The 21,020-nt window shown below is 44.0% G+C and overlaps 1 protein-coding gene across 14 annotated transcripts in view; it reads left to right on the top strand.

Annotated features, from left to right (window-relative positions):
* Nln (neurolysin) overlaps window positions 1-21,020 on the top strand; it is a 99,102-nt gene that overhangs the window by 33,488 nt on the left and 44,594 nt on the right. For all 14 annotated transcript variants that reach the window (XR_015658157.1, XR_015658158.1, XM_087614569.1 and 11 more), the window contains 3 exon segments: window positions 1,837-2,096; window positions 5,505-5,653; window positions 19,146-19,253. Coding sequence is in view for 12 of the 14 variants with exons in the window: in NM_053970.2 (NP_446422.2) it covers window positions 1,837-2,096; window positions 5,505-5,653; window positions 19,146-19,253 (517 nt within the window). In the remaining 2 variants the exon portion in view is untranslated.

Genomic DNA, 21,020 nt, shown 5'->3' with positions numbered 1-21,020 from the left:
TCTGCTGTCTGCATGTTTGACTCTGGTGCAAACTCCCTTCCTGTCTCAGTGCTCGCTTTCATAGCTCCCCTCAACCCCAGCTTGGCCTCGTCCTTCTTCGGCCTCACTGACTGTGTGAAGTCAGTCCATACTTCTTGGGCCAACTCAGCCATTCTGTAAGTGCAGCTACATTTAACATCAGTGACTTCCGCTTTCACGGCAGTGCACGTGTAGCATGTCCTTAACTCTCTTGCTCTCTCTCTCTTCCCCAAAAGTCCCTTGCTGTGTTCTCTCTGAATTCTGAGCATTGCCCTTGAGTCTTTTCCCCTGCTGCGTCCACACCAAGACATATTGTCTCTGCAATTTTATATCACTGCGGTTCTCCTGTTTCCTAATGCAGTGTCTCCTAGTTACTGGGGGAGATAGCCGCATTCTCTAAGGCATAAAGCTTAGCCCATGTCTCAGCCAGTGAAGCCCTGTCAGTGCCCCCGACCTGCAGCATGAGTCCGAGAGCAGCTGCTGGGTGCAGGTTGGTGACAGCGCAGTACCTTGCATGCCTGTGGCTCCAGCTCCAATCTCTAGCACCACAGAACAGACAAAAGCAACCCAACAGACCCGCCTCAGCCCAGCCACAGATCAAGGTGTGTGTCTCTAATGAGTCCCAAGACTCCTCGTTGGCTGCTTCCTCTTTCTCTTTCAAGCTTCTCGGTCACGTGTTCTCTGCCTCTAGATAGTCTGTCTGACTTGCTCAGTGTTCTTCCCACCATCGGCCGTGGAGTCTTTCAGAGTTCCCTCTGCCCTGTGTGCTCCACCTTAGTGCCCATCGCAAAGCAGTGCAGCTTCATGTATCCCTGAGCTTCTCTTCCTTACTAGAGCATCGGGAGCCTGGTCAGACTGTCGTTTAACCCTCAGGGCCCCTCACAGTGCTGCACCATGTGTTGTGTGGGCAACTGACCTTAAACGTGAGTTAGCCTCCGAGCCTCAGGTATCTCACTGATTAACAGGAAGAACTACTCCTAAGGCTAGTTCCGGATCCTGAAAGGTAAGAGAAATTAAGCTAGGGGTAGGGATCTAGATCCTACCACCTGACTTCTAATCCCAGCTCGCACTGGGTCACACAGGTCACGTTGGGCAGATAGCTTTAGTGTCTTCTCAGTATGTGAGAGTGACCACAGAGTGTGTGTGTCTCTGAAGGGCCTCGGAATGTCAGCTCACCACATGGAAAACATTTCCACCAGTGCCTGAACATTCGCTGTGCAACTGTTGTCTAGTAAATATGACATTTATAAAATTAGGGCAAGGGTCGAAGTTGGGAGAGAAGAGAGAGAGAGACTCATACAAGCCAAGTGTCAGTACTTTTAGATGGGATAAGGACTGGTGTCCTTACTGACAGTTTTTATTTTATCACAGTGTGTTACCTCTAGCACAGACAAATTATTATTTTTATTTATATAAAATTACGGGGGGAGATTAATATCTAACATGAAAAGAGAATATTTGTAATATTTAGTAAAACCTATAATTTTTTAAAATACGTACTCTTAGAAACTACCACATGAAAGATTACTTTAATTTTTAAAGGACAATTGTCATGTATCTGACAGCTAACTTTCTTCTGTATGATTTTATATATTCAAGTCCACGTTTGAATAGAAAAAAGTTCCACTAACCTATAATTATGCAAGCAAATAAGAAATACTGTTATGCTTTCACTCACTTTTTCCCTTTGGGGAAGGGTTGTTTCCCTTTGAAATGTTCTTACTTGGTATCTGATTGCATTATACGTTTACATTTTAGCTTCCGGCCAACAGAAGTCCCTAATTTCTATTCTTTTTTTTTTTCCTCAATTCTGTTTAGAGCTGGTGGCTCCAGGCTTCAGCTGACAATGACACTGGGAAAGGAGCTGGCTTCTCCTCTTCAAGCTATGTCTTCCTACACTGCGGCTGGCAGGAATGTTCTCAGATGGGACCTTTCTCCAGAGCAGATCAAGACGAGGACAGAGCAGCTCATAGCACAGACCAAGCAGGTGTACGACACCGTGGGGACAATCGCCCTGAAAGAAGTAACTTATGAGAACTGTCTGCAGGTGCTGGCTGACATAGAAGTGACGTACATAGGTGGGTGGAGACGTGAGCCCGCCAGTACTTCATGTGGTGGAATCTACAGCCATTTTACCTTTCTCGTCTGAACAGTCAGTTATCCAGTTTCACAAGAAACTGACGCTTCCCCAAGGCCGACTATAGCTTAGGATTGGATTACTTAAGGCCTGTGCGCCTCAGTAGGTGCTGCACAGTGTGCACTTTCCTCCCCCTGCTTTCTGTCCTTCAGAGCTGCTAAGAGTCTCATACACTTGCCCAGCAACCCTACATCTAGAAATTCATTCCAAAGAAATAATGAAGGCACGATTCTTACATAAATTAATGTCTAAGTAGGTACTGATTTTCTATCCAAGGCTCAGAAACCAGCCTTGAAAGTCTGCTGGTGTAGAATCACATTATTGTAGAATTAGAGACACAGTTTGGTAGATAAATGTTGAAACATCCTTCTCAGTAACTCCATGTAGACATTGAAAACATAGTTTAAAAAAGTACATAACAGCCTAGGAGAAAAACATACAGAAGGGCGGAGGCAGAAGGATTGCTGAGAGTTTAATGCCAACTACAGTTGTGTATAAGGCTAGAAGGAAAACTGAAGAAAATATTCAGGTGCTATACGCGTGAGTGAAGAGAGATCTCACTGGGAGCCGGCTCACTAAGTGTGGACAATAGTAAATGTAAACCTGGCAGGCCAGAGCTGTGATCCTCAGACCCTGCTGGAGCATCCTGACTTGCTTTTTGTTCTAGTCAGGCTCATAACTAATTGTATGAAACTACTTGCCTTTGGAGGCCAATGAACTCCAGGCTCACCAACCTCAGTGTTGGTCTCATCTAAAATGCCCCCAAGTCAGCTCTTCACGTCACCGCAGTGATTAGTGTCTCAGGTCACGGTGAGTTGTTGACAGTTGATTTTTCTTTCTTCATTTCTCATCTTCGTCTGTGTAATTTAAGCACATCCTTAGACTTACACAAGTGAAGACTCAGTCTGCTTACCACTAAGGATGGGACGTATTTCTAGAGGATAATCGTGACTGAACAACCTTGGCTGTGTATGTAGGCTACACTTAAAAATAAGAAGCGCAAACTGGATATCAGAAACATTTCTCTGTGTGTTCTGGAAGTTGAAAGGCTCTCGTGTCTGGTCTTCCACCCCTGCTAGCCCCTACCTGCCACTGTCATAAGGACACGGGTCCTGCCACTGTCATAAGGACATGGGTGTCTTCTGTGCCGGCTTCCATATCAATCCCTGCTGCCACCTTCCTCTCCCTGGTTAGTGGCTACTGCATCTTCTAAGGCCTAACTGGAAACGCCCGAGTGAAAGGTCTGCTTGCGTCCTTCTGTCAGCCTCAGGGATGACAGACTTTTCCTGCCGCACAGGTTTGTTCTTGGCTCAGGTCTCTTTTCTTCTTCAGTGACTGCCCCTTAGCCAGGCTGGCGCACTGGCCTACAGTGTGCGCCTCCCTGAGAAGGGAGAAGACAGTGAGGAGGGGAGAAGGTATGAACTGACTTAGGAACAGCTCTGCGGTCCTGGGTCTCCCCAAAATGAGTGTTTTAAATGTTTACAGAAGTTTGTAGTATTTGATCTTGTTCTCCCTAAGTTTATCTTTACAGGTAAACCATCAAGCCTCTGAGGGAGTAGACATCTCAAAACTAACTCCCTCTTACCTGCCTGTCCTGGGGTGCAGGCTGCAGTAGCCATGTGCCTGGTGTTTGTGTCCGGCCTGGGCACAGACAGCATTGTTCATAGCTTGGCAGGGAAAATGAAGTCTGTTTCCAGGTTTCTGTCATAAAGGAAGGAAGGAAGGAAGGGAGGGAGGGAGGAAGGAAGGAAGGAAGGAAGGAAGGAAGGAAGGAAGGAAGGAAGGAAAGAAAGAAAGAAAGAAAGAAAGAAAGAAAGAAAGAAAGAAAGAAAGAAAGAAAGAAATGGTCTTCGGTGAATTCTTGTTCAGGATTGTTTCCAGTTTTAGGCTCCTGCACTTTACTTTGTTACCCATTTAAGTTCTTGAAAAACTGTAATTGCTTTTTAGTGAGCAGAAATTGTAACCACTGCCTATAGCTGTAAAAACAGTACTCTACGAATGAAAAGTTTAATCTGTGATACATTTTCCTTAATTATCAAGTACAAAATTATCTACTAAGTCAAGTACTAAAGTATAATTACAAAATTTGATATTTTTAGAAATGTGTACATGGAGCTGGAGGTATGGCTCAGTGGTAGAAACTATGCATTTATTCTGCTATTTCTGAAATGTTTTTAGTAGCTTTACTAGTAGCAATGTTTTTTGGGTTTGTTTGTTTGTTTAAGATTTCACCTCAGTGATGCTGGTCTCTTCTTTTTTTTTTTTTTCATTTTTATTAAAGTAGCAATGTTTTAAGAGGACCAGCGTAAGTATAGCAGTATTTTAATTGAACTGTTTCTTACTGAGTAAAGGGTGACCTGTGTCTATTCTGTACTGCTTATGTAATTCTTACCACTTTATAAAACAGGTAATATTCTGATGGTAAGCCCAGGCATGTATACCAATATTCTAGACACTCGGGAGGCTGAAGCAGGAGAATCATAAGTTCAAGGCCAGCCTGGGCTATATAGTAAGACTCTATTTCAGAACAAAATAATATTGAAGGTAGTAGACGCATAGCCTGTCACAGAGTAACCAGCCACAACCATCCCCAAAGTTCTATAATTACTGCTATTTCACTCATTTCAGAGATTTTGCACAATTCAAATATCTGAAAACCCAACAGCTGACTTTAACATGTGACGATTAGAGCAGACCGTTATCACGATCATTCGAGGTGCAGCTGCGAATCCAGTGCTTACTGGATGTATGGAGGATACTGAGAATGTTTTCTGTTCATTTGATATGTGCATTTCGGCTGGGGTCTACAATTTAGATCAGACTCTGCAAGGAGCCTGAAGCTGGGGACGATTGAGAACATTTTTTACACAAGCCCCTTCCTGCTGCGCTGATGGGTTTGCTTTGTCCCAGCTGGGTGCCCCGCTTTCAGTCCCTTGTACAGTCATTCCCCACAGCACACCACCCTGCATCCTAGCCCTTCCAAGCTGCTGCCGCTCATCCCACGACCCACAGTTCTGGCATCTATTTCTGTGCACCAGGTCCCCTCCTTCCAGGATCATAAGACACTTCCGCATAGGAACTACATCTTTATAATTCACAGTTAATCGATTGTGCCCTGCGTGTACTTTGATACGTGCTGAGCGCACAGGCTTATTGTTCACAGTGCTGCCCAGTAGAGCAGCCAGCTTCCACCCCCAAGACTGACTCTTGATAAAAGCGTCAAGAGCCTTTGTAGAACTCACAGAATGAAAACTGTATTTCAGCATAATTGTTCGTCTCAAGGAGATACTTGGCTTCCTGCCCCTTCCATGGGTCCTGTCAGATTCATAGTTTTTTTCTCCCTCCACAGTGGAAAGGACCATGCTGGACTTCCCTCAGCACGTGTCATCTGACAGAGAAGTGCGGGCTGCAAGCACAGAAGCAGACAAAAGGCTTTCTCGTTTTGATATTGAGATGAGCATGAGAGAAGATGTGTTTCAGAGAATTGTTCATTTACAAGTAAGTAAGACATTTCAAGTAACAAATCCCTTGGAAAAGAAGAAAAAGGACACTTGGGATGAAAGAGAACACTCAGCAGCAAGAGAGAGAGAGAGAGAGAGAGAGAGAGAGAGAGAGAGAGAGAGAGAGAGTGAGTGTGTGTTCTTGCTGCTCGGGCTGAGGGCCATGCTTGGTTCCCATACCCACATTGCGTGGCCCAGCCTTCACTCCAGCTCCAGGGGCTCCAAACCCTCGTCTAACCTCTGACCCACCGGCATGCACACACACAGACACATACAAACATGTAAACTTTTTAAAAAGTAATGACCTGGGAGCTGAGTGTAGTTCATCGTAAAACCTGTGTGTATGTGCATGCAGGCCCTGGGTTCTGGTCAAGAACAAGACCACAACTATAGGATAAATCCAAATTTGAAGCATGCTTTAATTAAATGCTGACCCGGTTGATGAACTCTCTAGCCAGGTCTGTCCAGAAAATATCCCCGAATCACATTTTGCAGGAGCTTAAAAAGGCAAAACTCTTAATTCACCCTATTTCAAATGCGTTCCAATCAGGGCCAAGCATATATCCTGACATAACCTCCCGCCCACATGTGATCAAGCACATCCCATGTAGTTGGGTCAAACAAACTTGTTTAGAGGAGTGGAAACAAATGGCTTGTTATCTCTCATAAACGGTAGCATTCAGCCTTTCAGGAAATGTCTGTCCTTGGGCAAGGGGCTTACAGGTTAGAAGCATTCTTGTTTCATGGATCTCTTAGGCACTGTAATTACAACTTAAATTGTAGCTTTGGCTCTCACAGGTTCAGTTTATGCTAGAGCAGGCATGTATGTATGCAGGGCTCTGGGCACTGGTGGAGTTTGTGTGTGTGTGTGTGTGTGTGTGTGTGTGTGTGTGTGTGTGTGTGTGTGTGTGTGTTTTCAGGGCCCTGGCTTTAACCTTTCTTAAAAGAGAAAAAGGTGAGAACCTTTGATCAAAAGTAAAAAGTACTTGAATTTTTCTAGAGCTTGTTTCTGATATTATAGTAATTGGCATTGTATAGTTATTTCCAGAGTTGTTTCACATTGATTACGTTTGTGTTGAGTTCTTAGTTGCGTTCACTCAGAATTAAGGCTGGATGAAGAAGGGTGCACACTCACAAATCTAAGCCTTTTTAAGCCATCACGGACTGTTAGCTCGATGGAAAAATTTCCCTGACTTCTCAAAGTATTGCAAGGTTTATAGTAGAGCAAATTGGTTTGCTGCAGATGGGATTGAGTTGTTATCTGAGGATCTCGTGGTCTGGACTGTAGCATTGGTAAGATACTGCTAATATGCCAGAGCCATGCTACCGGTCTCCTTAACACTTCCAGGGCTCACAGACATTGCACATGATGCACGTCCTGGGTGAGTCCACCTGTGATGCTGTATCCCTAAGGCAAAGTTGCCTCCTTAGCATCACAAGCCTGCCTTTCTCCAGATTCTTATTTTCCCGACACTCCCAGCATTCCCATGAAATTACTGAAAATCTGCAAAATCAGAAATATACAAAACTTTATTTTTTATGACAATTTGAAGTACGGTTTTGGTTTTTGTTGTTTTGTTAACTTCCGTTTAATTTGCAGCTCCTGACAGAGTGCAGCAGTGTGGTCTTGGCTCCTCAGTGTGCAGGCTATTGAGTTTCTCGTGCCAAACGATCGTTTTCACCCCCTAGTTGATCATCAGTATGGGTCATCTTTGGCACTATAAAAATAATAAATGAAAAACTTTAGAATATCCGTTACTATCTTATTACCGCTTCCCCCTTCGCCCCACCCCCAGTGTCCCTAGGGGTCATGCTCTGGGTTTCTGCCAGGCAAGCACCTTGCCCCTGAGCTTCCTCCCCAGACCCCGTCATGCATAGCTTCTTATTCAGAGCAAGGTTTTTCCTACCGTTCTCTCTTCTCTGGGCTTTCTTTTTCAGATGTTTTCCAGATATGGAAAGTTGTCACATTAGATTTCCTTGTCCTACCTTTAAGTTTTATGTTGAGACCCATGTCCCTAAATGTGATTATATCGGTAGTATAGAGTAGCACTCTACCTGTTAGTCAGCAGCCACTGTGAAATCTGTTGTTTGGCTGTTTAGACTTTACTGTGAGATGCTTCGGGTCTGCATCCACAGCTGCCCTCCTCCCACCTGAGTAGTCACTGTACTTGGCCATTCCTATGTGAGCAGTATGAGAGTCTAGGCTGTATGCTGCGGCTGAATCAGAGTCATGAAAGAGAACTATTGTGTTTGTGTTTGCATTGAAACTTGTTAGGTAAATGTAGTTACTGTTAAATACCTTCCAGGACAAATAGGCAGTAATTTTTAAAAGCTACAATTACAGGATTAGGCGCTTAAAAAATGATACATATCATTTATCACTAAGGACAAAATTAAATATATCCTAAATGGTTTGTTTTGTTTTGTTTTTCTGCAATGGATATAAGACAGCCATAATGTAACACATAAGCCCCAGCTACACAAATAAAAATTTAAATTAATTCAAAGTCAGTGATTTCACCCAGGCTTTAATAAAATGGAGCTAGTCTTATAATACTGAGTTGTCCAGATATTACCAGTCCAGAAAGTAACCAGATACTAGATGCTATTTAGGCTTTAATGTGTTTTTCCACTTAAATTTAATGAATAGAAACGTGAACTTATGATCCAAAGACTGACTACTCTGGTCATACCTGAACTCATCAGGTCTCTTGTGCTTAACAGGGTTAGTACTTAGATGGAGAAATATGAAACTGTATTTAATAGTTCTTTCTTTACACATGTATGTGCCCAGTAAACATTCCAAGTGTCCACTGAGGCATAGCATTTTAGCCAAAATGGCCAGAGAGGTACACAGCCATTTCATTTTCTCAGTTTCCGTGGACCAGGATTTCAGGAGGAAATCTGCTGGGAAGTTCTGAGTTAGGAGCTCAGTGACGCTTTCCTAAGGGTGGCTGAGACCCAAGTGCCTTGGGGATACCTCAGCATTGCTCTCTCTTTGCATAGCTCAAACTGTCTTGGTCAGCCTGGGCTGTGGAGGTCTGAGGTGGGAGCTCCCATCTGACTCCCACACTGTGCAACTGCTCACATGGCCTCTGCTCAGTGTGTGACAAGGCATAAGATGCATATCTGCTCCCTTTAATGCAAGGTCACCGTCCTTTCAGGTTAAGATCACAGCTCTGTGACCTCATTTAACTTCAATTATCTCACAAAAAGAAATCTCCCAACAGAATCACACAAGGGTCAGAGCTTCAACAAATGCTTTTGATGAGACACAGTTTAACCCATTACACAGGAGCTCCACATGGTCTCTTTTTATAGTTTATCTGCATATTCATTACAGCATGGCATTTCAGGATAATGGGACATCCCTGTAAGAGACTTAGCATTCCAATGTGAGTATGTTATCAAGCCACAGCGAAGCCGCTCACATTGTAGAGATCACATGTTGTGATTTCTGCCATGCTGCACTAGATGGCGTACGTTTAGAGCTTAAGTCGCCCACCAGCCATGTGTTGAGAGGTGGTAGAACCTTTAAGACAGTGGTTCTCAGTCTTACTAATGCTGCGGCCCTTTGAGAAAGGTCTTCATGTTGTAGTGACCCCCACCATAAAAATTATTTTCATTGCTATGTTAAGCCCACTGGGCAAGAATAAGGCCACTATGACAATTTTGAGCCAAATTTGAAACAAACTAATTAAACACTGGCCAGGATGATGGACTTTGGCCAGGTCCATTCTGGAGTTCCCAGAAAATGGCATGAGCTATGTTAGCCAGGCGCTTATATCCACAAGGCTACATTCTTCCTGTCCATTCGAGGGCAAGCATGAATCCTGATGTGCTTTCTGCCTACATACGTCTCATCTAGGTGTGATCAAGCACATTGGGTGCAGTTGAGTCCGTCAAGCTTGTTTAGGGAAGTAGAAACGTGTGGCATGTTATCTTACATGAACAATGGCCCCAGCATCTCAGGAAGTATGTGTCCTTGGGCAAGGGATTCACAGGTAAGAGGAATTTTGTTTTATGGCTCCCTTAGGCACAGTAATTAAAACTGAAAACATGATTTTGCCCAAATGGTGGTGGCACATACCTTTTATCCCAGACTTGGGAGGCAGAGGCAGGTGGAACTCTGTGAGTTTGAGGCTACCCTGGTCTACAGAGCTATGACAGCCAAGGTCAAACAAAGAAACCCTGACCCCTCCCCCAAAATCTTAATTTGAGAGTCTATAGCTGTTTCATAACTATAATTCGGCTACTATTATGAATCATAATATAAATACCTGTGTCTTCCAATGGTCTTAGATGACCTCTGAGGAAGAGTTGTTCAGCTCCATAGGGGTTCAGACCTACATGTTGAGAACCACTGCTCTAGGAGCTAAGGCCTAGAGGGAAGAAGTGAAGGCATGGCCTTGATGGAAATGCCCCTCTGTGTTTGCCTCCCAGCCATCTCGAGGTGCCATCTACCTGGCGTTCAGCACAGTATGCACTGCTTTAACACGAGCCCCGAGAGCAGCATAGGCAGCTGACCATGTAAAGACACCGTGAGATCATGGAGTCCTCCTGTTACTGTGAGCTGAGGTCTCAGGCATTTTGTCACAGCAACAGAAAGCTAAGGAAGCAGGTGGTGAGTCCCTGGGGTGTGCCCAGGTATAAGGTGCTACATCTGGGGAGATCACTTACACTCACATTTCAAAGCCTCCGAATAGATAGTGGGTTAACAAAACGTATGAAAACCTTACGTGTGGCACAGAGCTGACCAGAGTGCTCTCCTCCTCCCAGTAGGTGGTTTAAAACACTACATCTGTATAAGTAAGTTCAGAGCTGTCCAATTGAACTCTCACACCCATCTGTGAGACAACCTTTTTTCTAAGTAGAAAAAAATGTCAGGAAAGGTAACTAACTTTCCAGGCTACACAGAAGTCATTGGTGAGTGCTTGCCAGATACCATGCAGACTACACCAAACAGCTAAATGTTGGCTCTGTTTCGTGCCTCTGTTGGGCCTGTACAGCATCAGCATCTAGTAAATGTTCATCAGACTAAAGGTGAGAGTGGCAGCCTCAGAAGAGAAGTCTTCAGTAATTGGTGCAGGAGCAGGAGCTGGTTATGGGGAGCGGGGAAACCATTGAATAGTCTTCCTCAGTAAACCAAAACACATCCCAGGTCCATTAAGCTACAATTTCTAGAACTCCATAGAGGATGGCATCCTTGTGATATCTGGGCAGGGATCAAATGCTAGCGAAAAGGAAGAGGCATTTTACTAGTACAGCATCCTCAGGTAAATGGGGGACTGCAGCCTACAGTCAGGACAGGGAGGCACCCAGGGACACAAAGGGATAATTTGAAAGAGGCACAAATGGTACCTAGAAATACAAAAGAGCTCAGCCTTGTTAGTAATCAGAGATGTTGGTAAGGACCACTCTAAGTTTCTGTTTTCCACTTATGGAACTGTAAGAATTGAGGGGGTCAGATGATGCCTCTGTCACTGTGGGTGTGAGTGGGTGAGATTGTTTGTGCACTGATCTGGTATGCATGAAGTTCATTAAAAATAAAACCAACTCATGGACTCATGAAAACAAACCATAGCTTAAGATTCACCTTAAGTTCCAGGTGACCTTGCGTATCCTCTTCCTTCCCACCTGGGATTTACCTACAGATGCTGTTGCACTTGACAGACAGAATAGGGCAAAGTTCATACCAGCATTATAATGGCAAAGCACTGACATATTCCAGATTCTTAAATAGAATGCATGGGTGCAACTGAAAGGAATTAAGGATAGCAACCACTGGCAGTGGATTGGTGTAGGAGTGATGAAGAAAGAAATAGCAGTGTGCTGATGCAACCTGCCATTTTACGGTGTTCAGAGACATACATACATACATACCTACATACATATATACATATTACACACACACACACACACACACACACACACACACACACACACATAACAAAACTGAAAAGAGTTTTATCACAGATTGAGGGCATCTATCTCTTGTATAGGTAGCCTAGCATCTGTAAATGCAAGTGCTGTTAGCCAGACATGGTGGCACATATGTTTAATCCCAGCACTCAGGAGACAGCAGCAGGCAGATTTCTAAGTTTGAGGACAACCTGGTCTACATAGTGAATTCCAGGCCAGAGAAAAAGCAATCAAGAAAGGATATAGGCTTTGATTTTTCTTTTTTTTCTTTTTTCTTTATCTTTTTCCTTTTTTTTTTTTTTTGGAGCTGGGGACCGAACCCAGGGCCTTGCGCTTGCTAGGCAAGCGCTCTACCACTGAGCTAAATCCCCAACCCCAGGCTTTGATTTTTCAAATCCTATGTTCAATATGGGTTCTTAAATGTTTTAACCTCCCTTCTAGCCCCCTCGCTCCCGGAGGTAGTAGAAAAGAAAGGTTATTAGGATGTGGGGGGGTAAATGTATCTGTCTAGAAATTATTCTTTGGAGTAAATCTAATCAGCAGTTCAGTTCAGTGGTGTCAGGATAGCAAACATGAATCAGCTGCGATGGCACAGTCTGTTAGAAACAGCTACGAGTCATCAGGAGCAACCAGGACCAGCAGAGACATCAGAAGTTCTCTGCCAAAGTGAAGAGCATTGAAGACTAAGATGTGAGACCAACGAAGCATTGCAAAGCTGGCTCTGCAAGCTCCTGCCACTGTCCACTGGGTCCTATTATAGTCCCTCCAAACATCACGTGTCCTCCCGTGGGCCTTGCCTCACCACATGAGACTGTGAGTCTGTATCAGCTGACATCACTCTGCCCAATCCACAGAAGCAGCAGGAAGCGGCCAGGACAGCACCAGACGTTTTTTGGTGCGTTTCTCTCTGTGGAGTCACAACAGATGGAGTTCAGCAATGCGGTATAAGATGAATGGATATGTGTGTGTCGTGAGTCCTTTCACGTGCTTGCTTTAGCAAAGTATCCTTGCATCTGTGTCTGCTTCAACAAAATGCCATTCGACGTGACCTAACTTCTCAAAGAAACCAGAAGTGTCCATTTCAGAAGAAAGGAAAGGAAGCGTATGTTAATAGTGTATTTTATGTATTATATATAACAAGTGTTGTCAATATCCTACTTTATAAATGATACGATTTAGTTTGCACAATTTACATATATCTATTATAATCATTTGTAGATATCAAATACTACTCAAGTTGTTAGAATATTAAATGTATATTTTATCCCATCAAAAGAAAAATAGAAAACAAGAACCAAAAAAGAAAAAGACATATTTCCTTATTCCATTGGTTAAAAGCAGCAAATATCAGAAGGCAGCAGTGATCAAGCAGTGATGGCGGAAGTCTCGACATTTCTCAGGACTGGCAAGTGCTCCTTCCTCGGTCATTCACTGAGAACCGTCAAGGGCTCCACCCATGCTTCTGTCGAGCTGTATTGCTGATAAGAGCATAGTTTGTTCATGAAGAATGACATAAGATGTCTTATTCCTGACATCTGCTAACTACACAATAAACACACGAGGAAGTCTGGTGAATAGAGCTTGAATTCTGCAGGCTTAATTTAGACAATTTTAGACAATTAAAGAGAATGCTCCATTGTAATAGTATTTATTTTTTAGAGCTTCAGGCGTGAGCTTGCCAATTCATCTTAGCCAATTACTGACTAAAAAGGCAGAAGTTAACTGTTGTGGTGATGATAAATGGGTCCTGAGTTTAAGGAGACAATGCTGTGTGATTAGAACCCAAGACCTTGTACGGATGTAGGGTTATTACCTGACCTACGTCCCCAGGTCAAGTATAGATACTTTTAACCTAGTCTCTCCTAGTTTAAGGAGGTGTGTAGACTAAGCACCAAATTAAAACTAGTGTCCTTATACCATAGCAAAAACTAGCCCCAACGGTCATTACAACATGTTTCCCTTTTGAGTTTGTTTTTTTTTTTTTTGATTTTGGATTTTGGATTTTTGAGACATGGTTTTCCTCCAATTTGCTCCATAGACCAGGCTGGTTCAAATTCAAAAGATCCACCTGCCTCTGCCTCCTGAATACTGGTATTAAAAGGCGTTTTTTTAAAGTTGTTATTATTTTAAATATTATTATTTTAAGCCTAGGGCTAGAAAGATGGCTTAGCAGTTAAGAGCAATACTGCTCTTGCAAAGGACCGATATATATTCAGTTCCCAACACCCATGTCAAGTCACTTCCGAGCACCTGTAACTCCAGACCCAGGGGACTGCACATGCTGCTCTCTGACCTTTGACCTCCTAAGGCACCTGCACTCACATGTACATACCCATATTCAGATGTGCAAACACATAAGTATACATACTCATATCTATATCTACATATATACTTTACATGTACATACCCATATTCAGATATGCAAACACATAAGTATACATACTCATATCTATATCTACATATATACTTACAAAAGTTTATTACATTGTACAGCAGACTCCAGAACAACACTTCATTCTGGCTGTAGGTGGCAAAGATGTCGCAGCAGGAACGCAGGGGTAAAAAGGAATGGAAGTGGTCACTGTCGTCTCAGGTACAAGGAACAGCTTACTTTTTGCCAGATTTCTTTCTTTCTGTTTTTTAATTGAAAACAGATTTTTCATACAATATATTTTGATTATGGTTTATCCTCCCAGATCCTCCCAACCCATCTAAATCCACACCCTTTCTCTCATTAGAACACAAACAGGCACCTAATGTATAACAAACAAGTCAGAAGAGCAAAACAAAACAAAGAAACACATATACACACAGACATGCATGTTCACACACACAGAAATTCCATAAAACATAATTCTTGTAAGTATATTATATATGCAATGGAGCTGTAAGGTTAAAAGGGAAGGAAGGAGGGAGGAAGGAAGGAAAAGAAAGAAGGAAAGGAAGGAAGGACAGGAAGAAGGATGGATGGATGGATGGATGGATGGATGGGTAGATGGATGGGTGGATGGATGGATGGGTAGATGGATGGGTGGATGGATGGATGGGTGGATGGATAGATAGTTGGGTGGATAGATGGATGGATGGATGGATGGATGGATGGATGGATGGATGGATGAATGGGTGGATGGATGGATGGATGGATAGATGGGTGGATGGATGGATGGGTGGATGGATGGATGGATGGATGGATGGATGGATGGATGGATGGATGGGTGGATGGCTGGGTGGGTAGATGGATGGGTGGATGGATGGATGGATGGATGGATGGATGGATGGATGAATGGGTGGATGGATGAGTGGATGGATGGATGGATGGATGGATAGATAGTTGGGTGGATGGATGGATGGATGGATGGATGGATGGATGGATGGATGGATAGATGGGTGGATGGATGGATGGGTGGGTAGATGGATGGGTGGATGGATGGATGGATGGGTGGATGGATGGATGGTTGGGTGGATGGGTGGGTGGGTGGATGTATGGATTATGGGACAAAGACACTCCAATTGCTATTGCGCTTGTTTTCTGTTGGCCGTCTTCTGTTGCTGGGCGTGGGAACTGCCTTTAGACCCATGAGTCTCCACTGGAGAAACCAACTGGAGATAGCTTCTGAGTCAGGGAAGTGAGCCTGTGCTCACTCAGCTAGGGCTCCTTGCTTGCCAGATTTCTTCATCCCTTCAACAGCCGGTCCTTCCTCACAGCCTTGGCTTTTGGCCCCTTGAGGAGCTACTGCTCCATTTTGTTCTGCTGGAAAGCCTCGTTTCCCTCGTGCATCCCGCTGGCCTGCTTCTTGGGCTGCTTCTCGGTTTAGGGCTTCGTGTTTGTTTTGCCACTTCAGAGTCCTCCATGGTGCCTGGTTCCCCTTCTCCAGACTCTGATCCTGAGCCTAACTTTTAAAATATGCCTAGTCTTTTATCATAGCCAGTGCTTTGACCATTAACAATCCCATCAGGCCTTCAGAGCTCAGGAACCCAGATGTAAGCGTCGTCAGCATCTACCATGGATCAGTGCCCTTGTTTTAGGTTTTTGTGCCTCTTGTCTAAGTACCAAACATCTTTTCCCTCATAGTAGTTCATGCTAACATCATCTGTTGGTAGATTATTCTGCTTTACATATGACTTCGAGCTCTCAGAAGTTATTGGTTTATTTCCCTAGAGTCTGAGATAAGTAAGGACATAAAAAACACCAGAGGGAACATAGAGTATATTCTTCTTCTCCTAAAGACATGTGCCCTGTGAGGCGCGTGCTCAGTGTCCTCGTACGCCTGCATCTGTGGTCCACTTGGTGTCGGTGGTTGCAGGCAGGTTGTTCTGCCGGGGCCGTCTCCCTTGGATCTCTCACTAATACAGTAAATGTCATGGAAGTAAGGGGAAGAAGTAACATCTGAAAACGGGCACTAAACAGGTTGTGTCTCCACTTCAGTGTGTGTAACAGGCCCCAGGAACACCCTCTGAGGCCTCTCAATATTAGCAAATTCTGTTTTAAATCGTTTGTTTAGATTTCATTTAGAGGGACAGCCTTCAGAGTTCTTTCAGCATTATAACTTGTTTTTTTTGTAATATTAAAAAACAAACCAACCAGGCATGGGGTGTACCCCTTTAATCCCAGTACTCAGAAAACAGGCAGTCAGATCTCAGGGAATTCAAAGGGAGCCTGGTCTACATAGTGAGTCTGGGCCTGTCCAAAAGAGAAAAAGTAAACTAGATATATGAAGCTCAAGGAGTCCATAAAAGGTTTGGGGGTAAAGAAAGAACAACTAAGTTTCCGAGTGTGATGCTGCTTGCATTAATCCCAGCTCTTGGGAGGCAGAGGCTGACTGATCCCTGTGATGGTCTACAGATAGAGTTCTGTGTAACAAAGCTCTGTCTTAAAACAAGACAAAAAAGTTTGTTATGAGTTTAAAGATGCATAATCAAGGTTGAGGGTGGAGTAATCAGAAAATCAGTGAGCTATAAGCATCTTATGCATTTCTCTCTGCTATTTTTCTTGTTAGACATGTGTGGTCTTGGGAAAAGGCAAGCATACCATGAACGTAAATGCTCTTTGTTAGAGAGGAGGGGAAATCTTGTCTGCACAGGTGAAAATCAGATCATGTGAATTAAACATTAGAAGTCTTTGAAGAAGAACAGCTTTGCCTGAGGAAACCTGTGAGGCCTGAGGGGCCAAGCCCTTGTTCAGGAAAGAAGATTCAGTTCAACAGAGCAGTCTAGAGCAGTGGTTCTCAACCTGTGGGTCGAGACCCCTGTGTGAGTCAAATTACCCTTTCACAGGCATTTCGTATCAGATATCCTGCATATCAGATATTTACATTATTATTCATAACAGTGGCAAGGTTGAATTATGAAGTAGCAATGAAAATAATGTTATGGTTGGGGGCCCCCAGCATGAGGAGCTATTAAAGGGTTGCACTGGTAGGAAGGTTGAGAAGCACTGCTCCAGAGAGTTACGACTTTCCATTTGGCAGATCCTTCTGTGAGAATGGGGGCCTTACTAGGGCTGAGAGGAGACAATGCCCTGAAGGACTGTGGTGTAGCAGTGGGCTTAGCAAGCGGGCTTTCGAAGCCCCTGTCTTCCCACAGACCCGTGGAGTCTCCCAGAGACTTTAGCGTCTTAGTGCCGATGGGGGGTCTGGTTATGGAGTTAGACTTTTTTGTTCAGTGTCATTTTTGAGATTAAATGTTTCAGTATGCTAATTATCATGGTCTTATTAGCCCCAATTCAAAGTTAGTTTCCCTCAGAATATCCTTGTATCTGTTTGCACTTGTATCGCTCTCTTTGAGAGATAGAGACTGTGAATGTTTCTCTCATGCTCTTGAGTGCCTTCGTATAGATATGGAAGTGTAGACCTACCATGGGAACCTACAGTACGTATGTACAGCCATGGAGTGACTGTTAGGGCCACTCACACCGGCTGATGAGACCGTGCGATCAGCCACTGTGCCCAGCTTAGAACCAAAGGTTTGCCTCAGCTCCTCAAGGCTAGCTCTCTGCTGTGTATCTCAACCTCCTAGATCCTTAACAATAAACCCAGCTCTTGCCAGGCCTGCTCTCCGTACGTACTACACCTGGTTATGGCCTAGATGCTCCCCACCCCCACCAAGCCTTACAACTTGCAGTGTCCTACTGTCTAGAGAGCCCTGTTGCCATGCTCACACTTCACAACAGACTTCCCGGCGCTGTTGGAACAGACTAGACGAGCTCCAGCTAATGGCATCCATATGAACGTTGTGATTTGAACTGTTCACCATCCCTGTGGGAGCCAGGCCAGAGCCAGGTTGTCTCCCTAGACGTTCTGGGTTTCTTCCCAATACCTGCTGCTGGATCCTAGTAATTGCCAAAACAGGAGGAGTAATTGCCTGCAGGAGGGTCCAACTCCAGTCATGCTCACAAATTCACAATTCCACAGAGGCACAAAGGGAGATCATAATGGAAAAAAGAGTCTACCCGTTCTTGCCCTCTGCTGAGAATGCACTCCTGAAAGAAAGGTCAAGTAACACTGGGAGTGCTGTAGCCCTGTGACACCGCTTGTTCCGTGGTGTGAAGTATTGTTTCTGTTTTGAGTTGCGCTGACTGAAATACAGCTCTGTTTACCTCCCTGTCACCAGCCATCTCAAATGGCATTTCTAAAACTAAACCCCATTCATTAAAACCTAATCAGTTGGGAAATTTGGAACACTCAGATCTGGATGGCCCTGGTCTTTCATGAAGAAAATGTCCAACTGACAGGAGGTCTGTAAGCTCCAGTGACATAAGGCTGCCATTGTCCCTCAGCCAGAGTGAGTCTTTTGTACCTGCTGGGTCTGTCTGGAGTCACATTTCCTCCCAGGGACCGTAAACTGACCAACCACTTTAGATACACACCCCAGGCCTTCCTTTGGATTTTTGGGTTTTTCTTGTCTTGACTGGGGGAATTTCCAGCCCCTCCAGAACCTTCTGTTCTTTAGAGGCTAGCAACTCTCCTTCTGTTCTGTGGGGTGCTGACTCATTTTTCCCAGATTCTTGTTCATATGCAGCCTGCTGTAGTTCCTTGGTCTGCCTTGCCAAGGGGCAGGAAGGTGCTTTTGAAGTATGGCAGCCTTTTGCTGGGTTTTCTCCAGCTGTCCTTGTTTGCTATTTTGGCAAGAGTCCTGCCCAGCATTTTGCATTTGTGCAGAGTTCACCCCATTATTTCTCTTCCTGCATCTCAAGTGGAACCAGGCTAACAAATGATAGAAATGAAATCCAGATGATTTGCAGTAAGAAGTGTGTGTCGGTCATAAAGGCCGCTCAGGACACTGTGCAAATGTGTCCACTATCACACGCCTCCTAGGGCTCTGCACTCATGTTCTGAGGCAGGGCAAGGCTATTCTGCAGATGTTTTTATATTTATTTAATATTTATGTTTCAAATTAGCAGAAGCTCACCAAAGCATAAAAGAAATTAAGTCTTCAGTGGGGCCTGCCCATAATCACCTGTTTCATGACCCAACAGAGATGATGAATGTGGTACATTGGCCTTGGCCTGGGAGTTGATTGTTTGCCTGTGCAATTACAATGGAAATGACTGACATGCTTGTTAATTTAAGGAAACATGCGATTTGGAGAAGATAAAGCCTGAAGCCAGGCGATACTTGGAAAAGTCAATTAAAATGGGAAAAAGGAATGGACTCCATCTTTCAGAACACATAAGAAATGTGAGTTTGCTTCTTTGTATTTTTATTAATAAGCTTTGTTCTTTGACAACTTCATAAATGTGTAAGATGCATTCTAATTACCCTCTCATACACACAAACCTCATCTTCTACCCATCATTTTCTTATTTGAGGAGAAAATGAAAAAAGTGCCACAAGAACCAACAAGTAGGCAAAGAGATGACTTTTATTAAGATAACCCATGGTAAGAAAATCCACTTACGATATATTTGATGCATTTACTCTTCTTCTTTCTGAGATTTGTTTTATGTGTGTGTGTGTGTGTGGGTGGGTTTGTATATGTGTGCTGATACCCACAGAGCCCACACAGACATTCTGGTACCCTGAAGCTACAATGACAGGAGTGCTTGTTAGCTGCCTAGTATGGGTGTTGAACAAGGGTTCTCTGGAAGAGCTGTAAGCTCTCAACCACTAATCCATCTCCCCAGCCCCTGCTTCAACTATTAAACCTATGCCAGTCGCATTAGTAACTAAGCTTATAAATCATACGCACATGCGCGCGCGCACACACACACACATATTTTAAAACAGGATCTTACTTTATAGCTCCTGGAACTTCCTGGAACCAGGCTGGCCTAGAACTCAGATTCACCTGTCCCTGCCTCTCTGCCTCTCTGCCTCTCTCTGCCTCTCTCTGCCTCTCTCTCTCTGCCTCTCTCTCTGCCTCTCTCTCTCTGCCTCTCTCTCTCTGCCTCTCTCTCTGCCTCTCTCTGCCTCTCTCTCTCTCTGCCTCTCTCTCTCTGCCTCTCTCTCTCTGCCTCTCTCTCTGCCTCTCTCTGCCTCTCTCTGTCTCTCTGCCTCTCTCTCTCTGCCTCTCTCTCTGCCTCTCTGCCTCTCTCTGCCTCTCCTCTGCCTCCTCTGCCTCTGCTCTTCTCTCTCCACCTCCACTTCTGCCCCTGCCCCTGCCCCTGCCCCAGAGTGCTGGGATTACAGATGTGTTACCATGCCTAGCAATGATATTGTTCTTTAACCCCCTCCCCCATGTTTTGTTTTTTTTTTGTTTGTTTATCAGTCTTTTTCCTTTCCTATGTTTTATAGTCTTAAAAATTAGATTTCATATTTCAGTGGCTGGTTGTAGTCTCCCTCTCTTAACCACACAGAGATAGTTCACTCTTGAGAAACCCTTAATGATAGAGAGTTTGCAAGCCAGCACTTTAGGATAGGATGCAGTATGACTAATATGTACCTCTCACATGATGACAGATCAGCCAGAGGAAAGCACTGCCCAAACATTATCTTGTGAAAGGTAAATTAAGTCTTCCAGATTCTTTGATAAACTCAATTAACCTCATTCTTCTTGAACAGGAAATATAAGTTTTGATCTATTTCCAGGTCATTCCTGTAGATTACAGAACTGGAAATAAGTTTGACAGACATCCAAACCAAGTTTTATTTAGTAACTGATGTCATCCTGGCAAAAAGTACTGAGGGTACCGTAGAGATGTCCTGTCTCTCTGTCCCCAAGTGTCCTTTGACACTTTGTTTCCTGGTCATCCAAGTGAGTGGCTGATCTCAGTTGCTTGACCCTTTGACTTCCTGGTCAACCCTCCTTTCTCGTGGGTGCGGGAAAATTAATTAATTAGTTAATTAATTACTAGTAATTAAGCTATGATTGGTTGTAGCAAACAGAATCCCATTTAGCAACTTAAGGAAGTTGGAGGATTTTAGAGACAGGTGGCTTCCTGTGTTTTGTCACTAGCCACCTGATTTCTGTTTCTCTTCTCTGTCTTCATGATACTGTTTATCTAA

This window comes from Rattus norvegicus, chromosome 2 (assembly GCF_021556685.1).
Source record: "Rattus norvegicus strain SHRSP/BbbUtx chromosome 2, alternate assembly SHRSP_T2T, whole genome shotgun sequence".
Lineage (NCBI taxonomy): Eukaryota > Metazoa > Chordata > Mammalia > Rodentia > Muridae > Rattus > Rattus norvegicus.
Note: the sequence above shows the minus strand (reverse complement) of the source record. Positions and strands in the feature narration are given on the sequence as shown.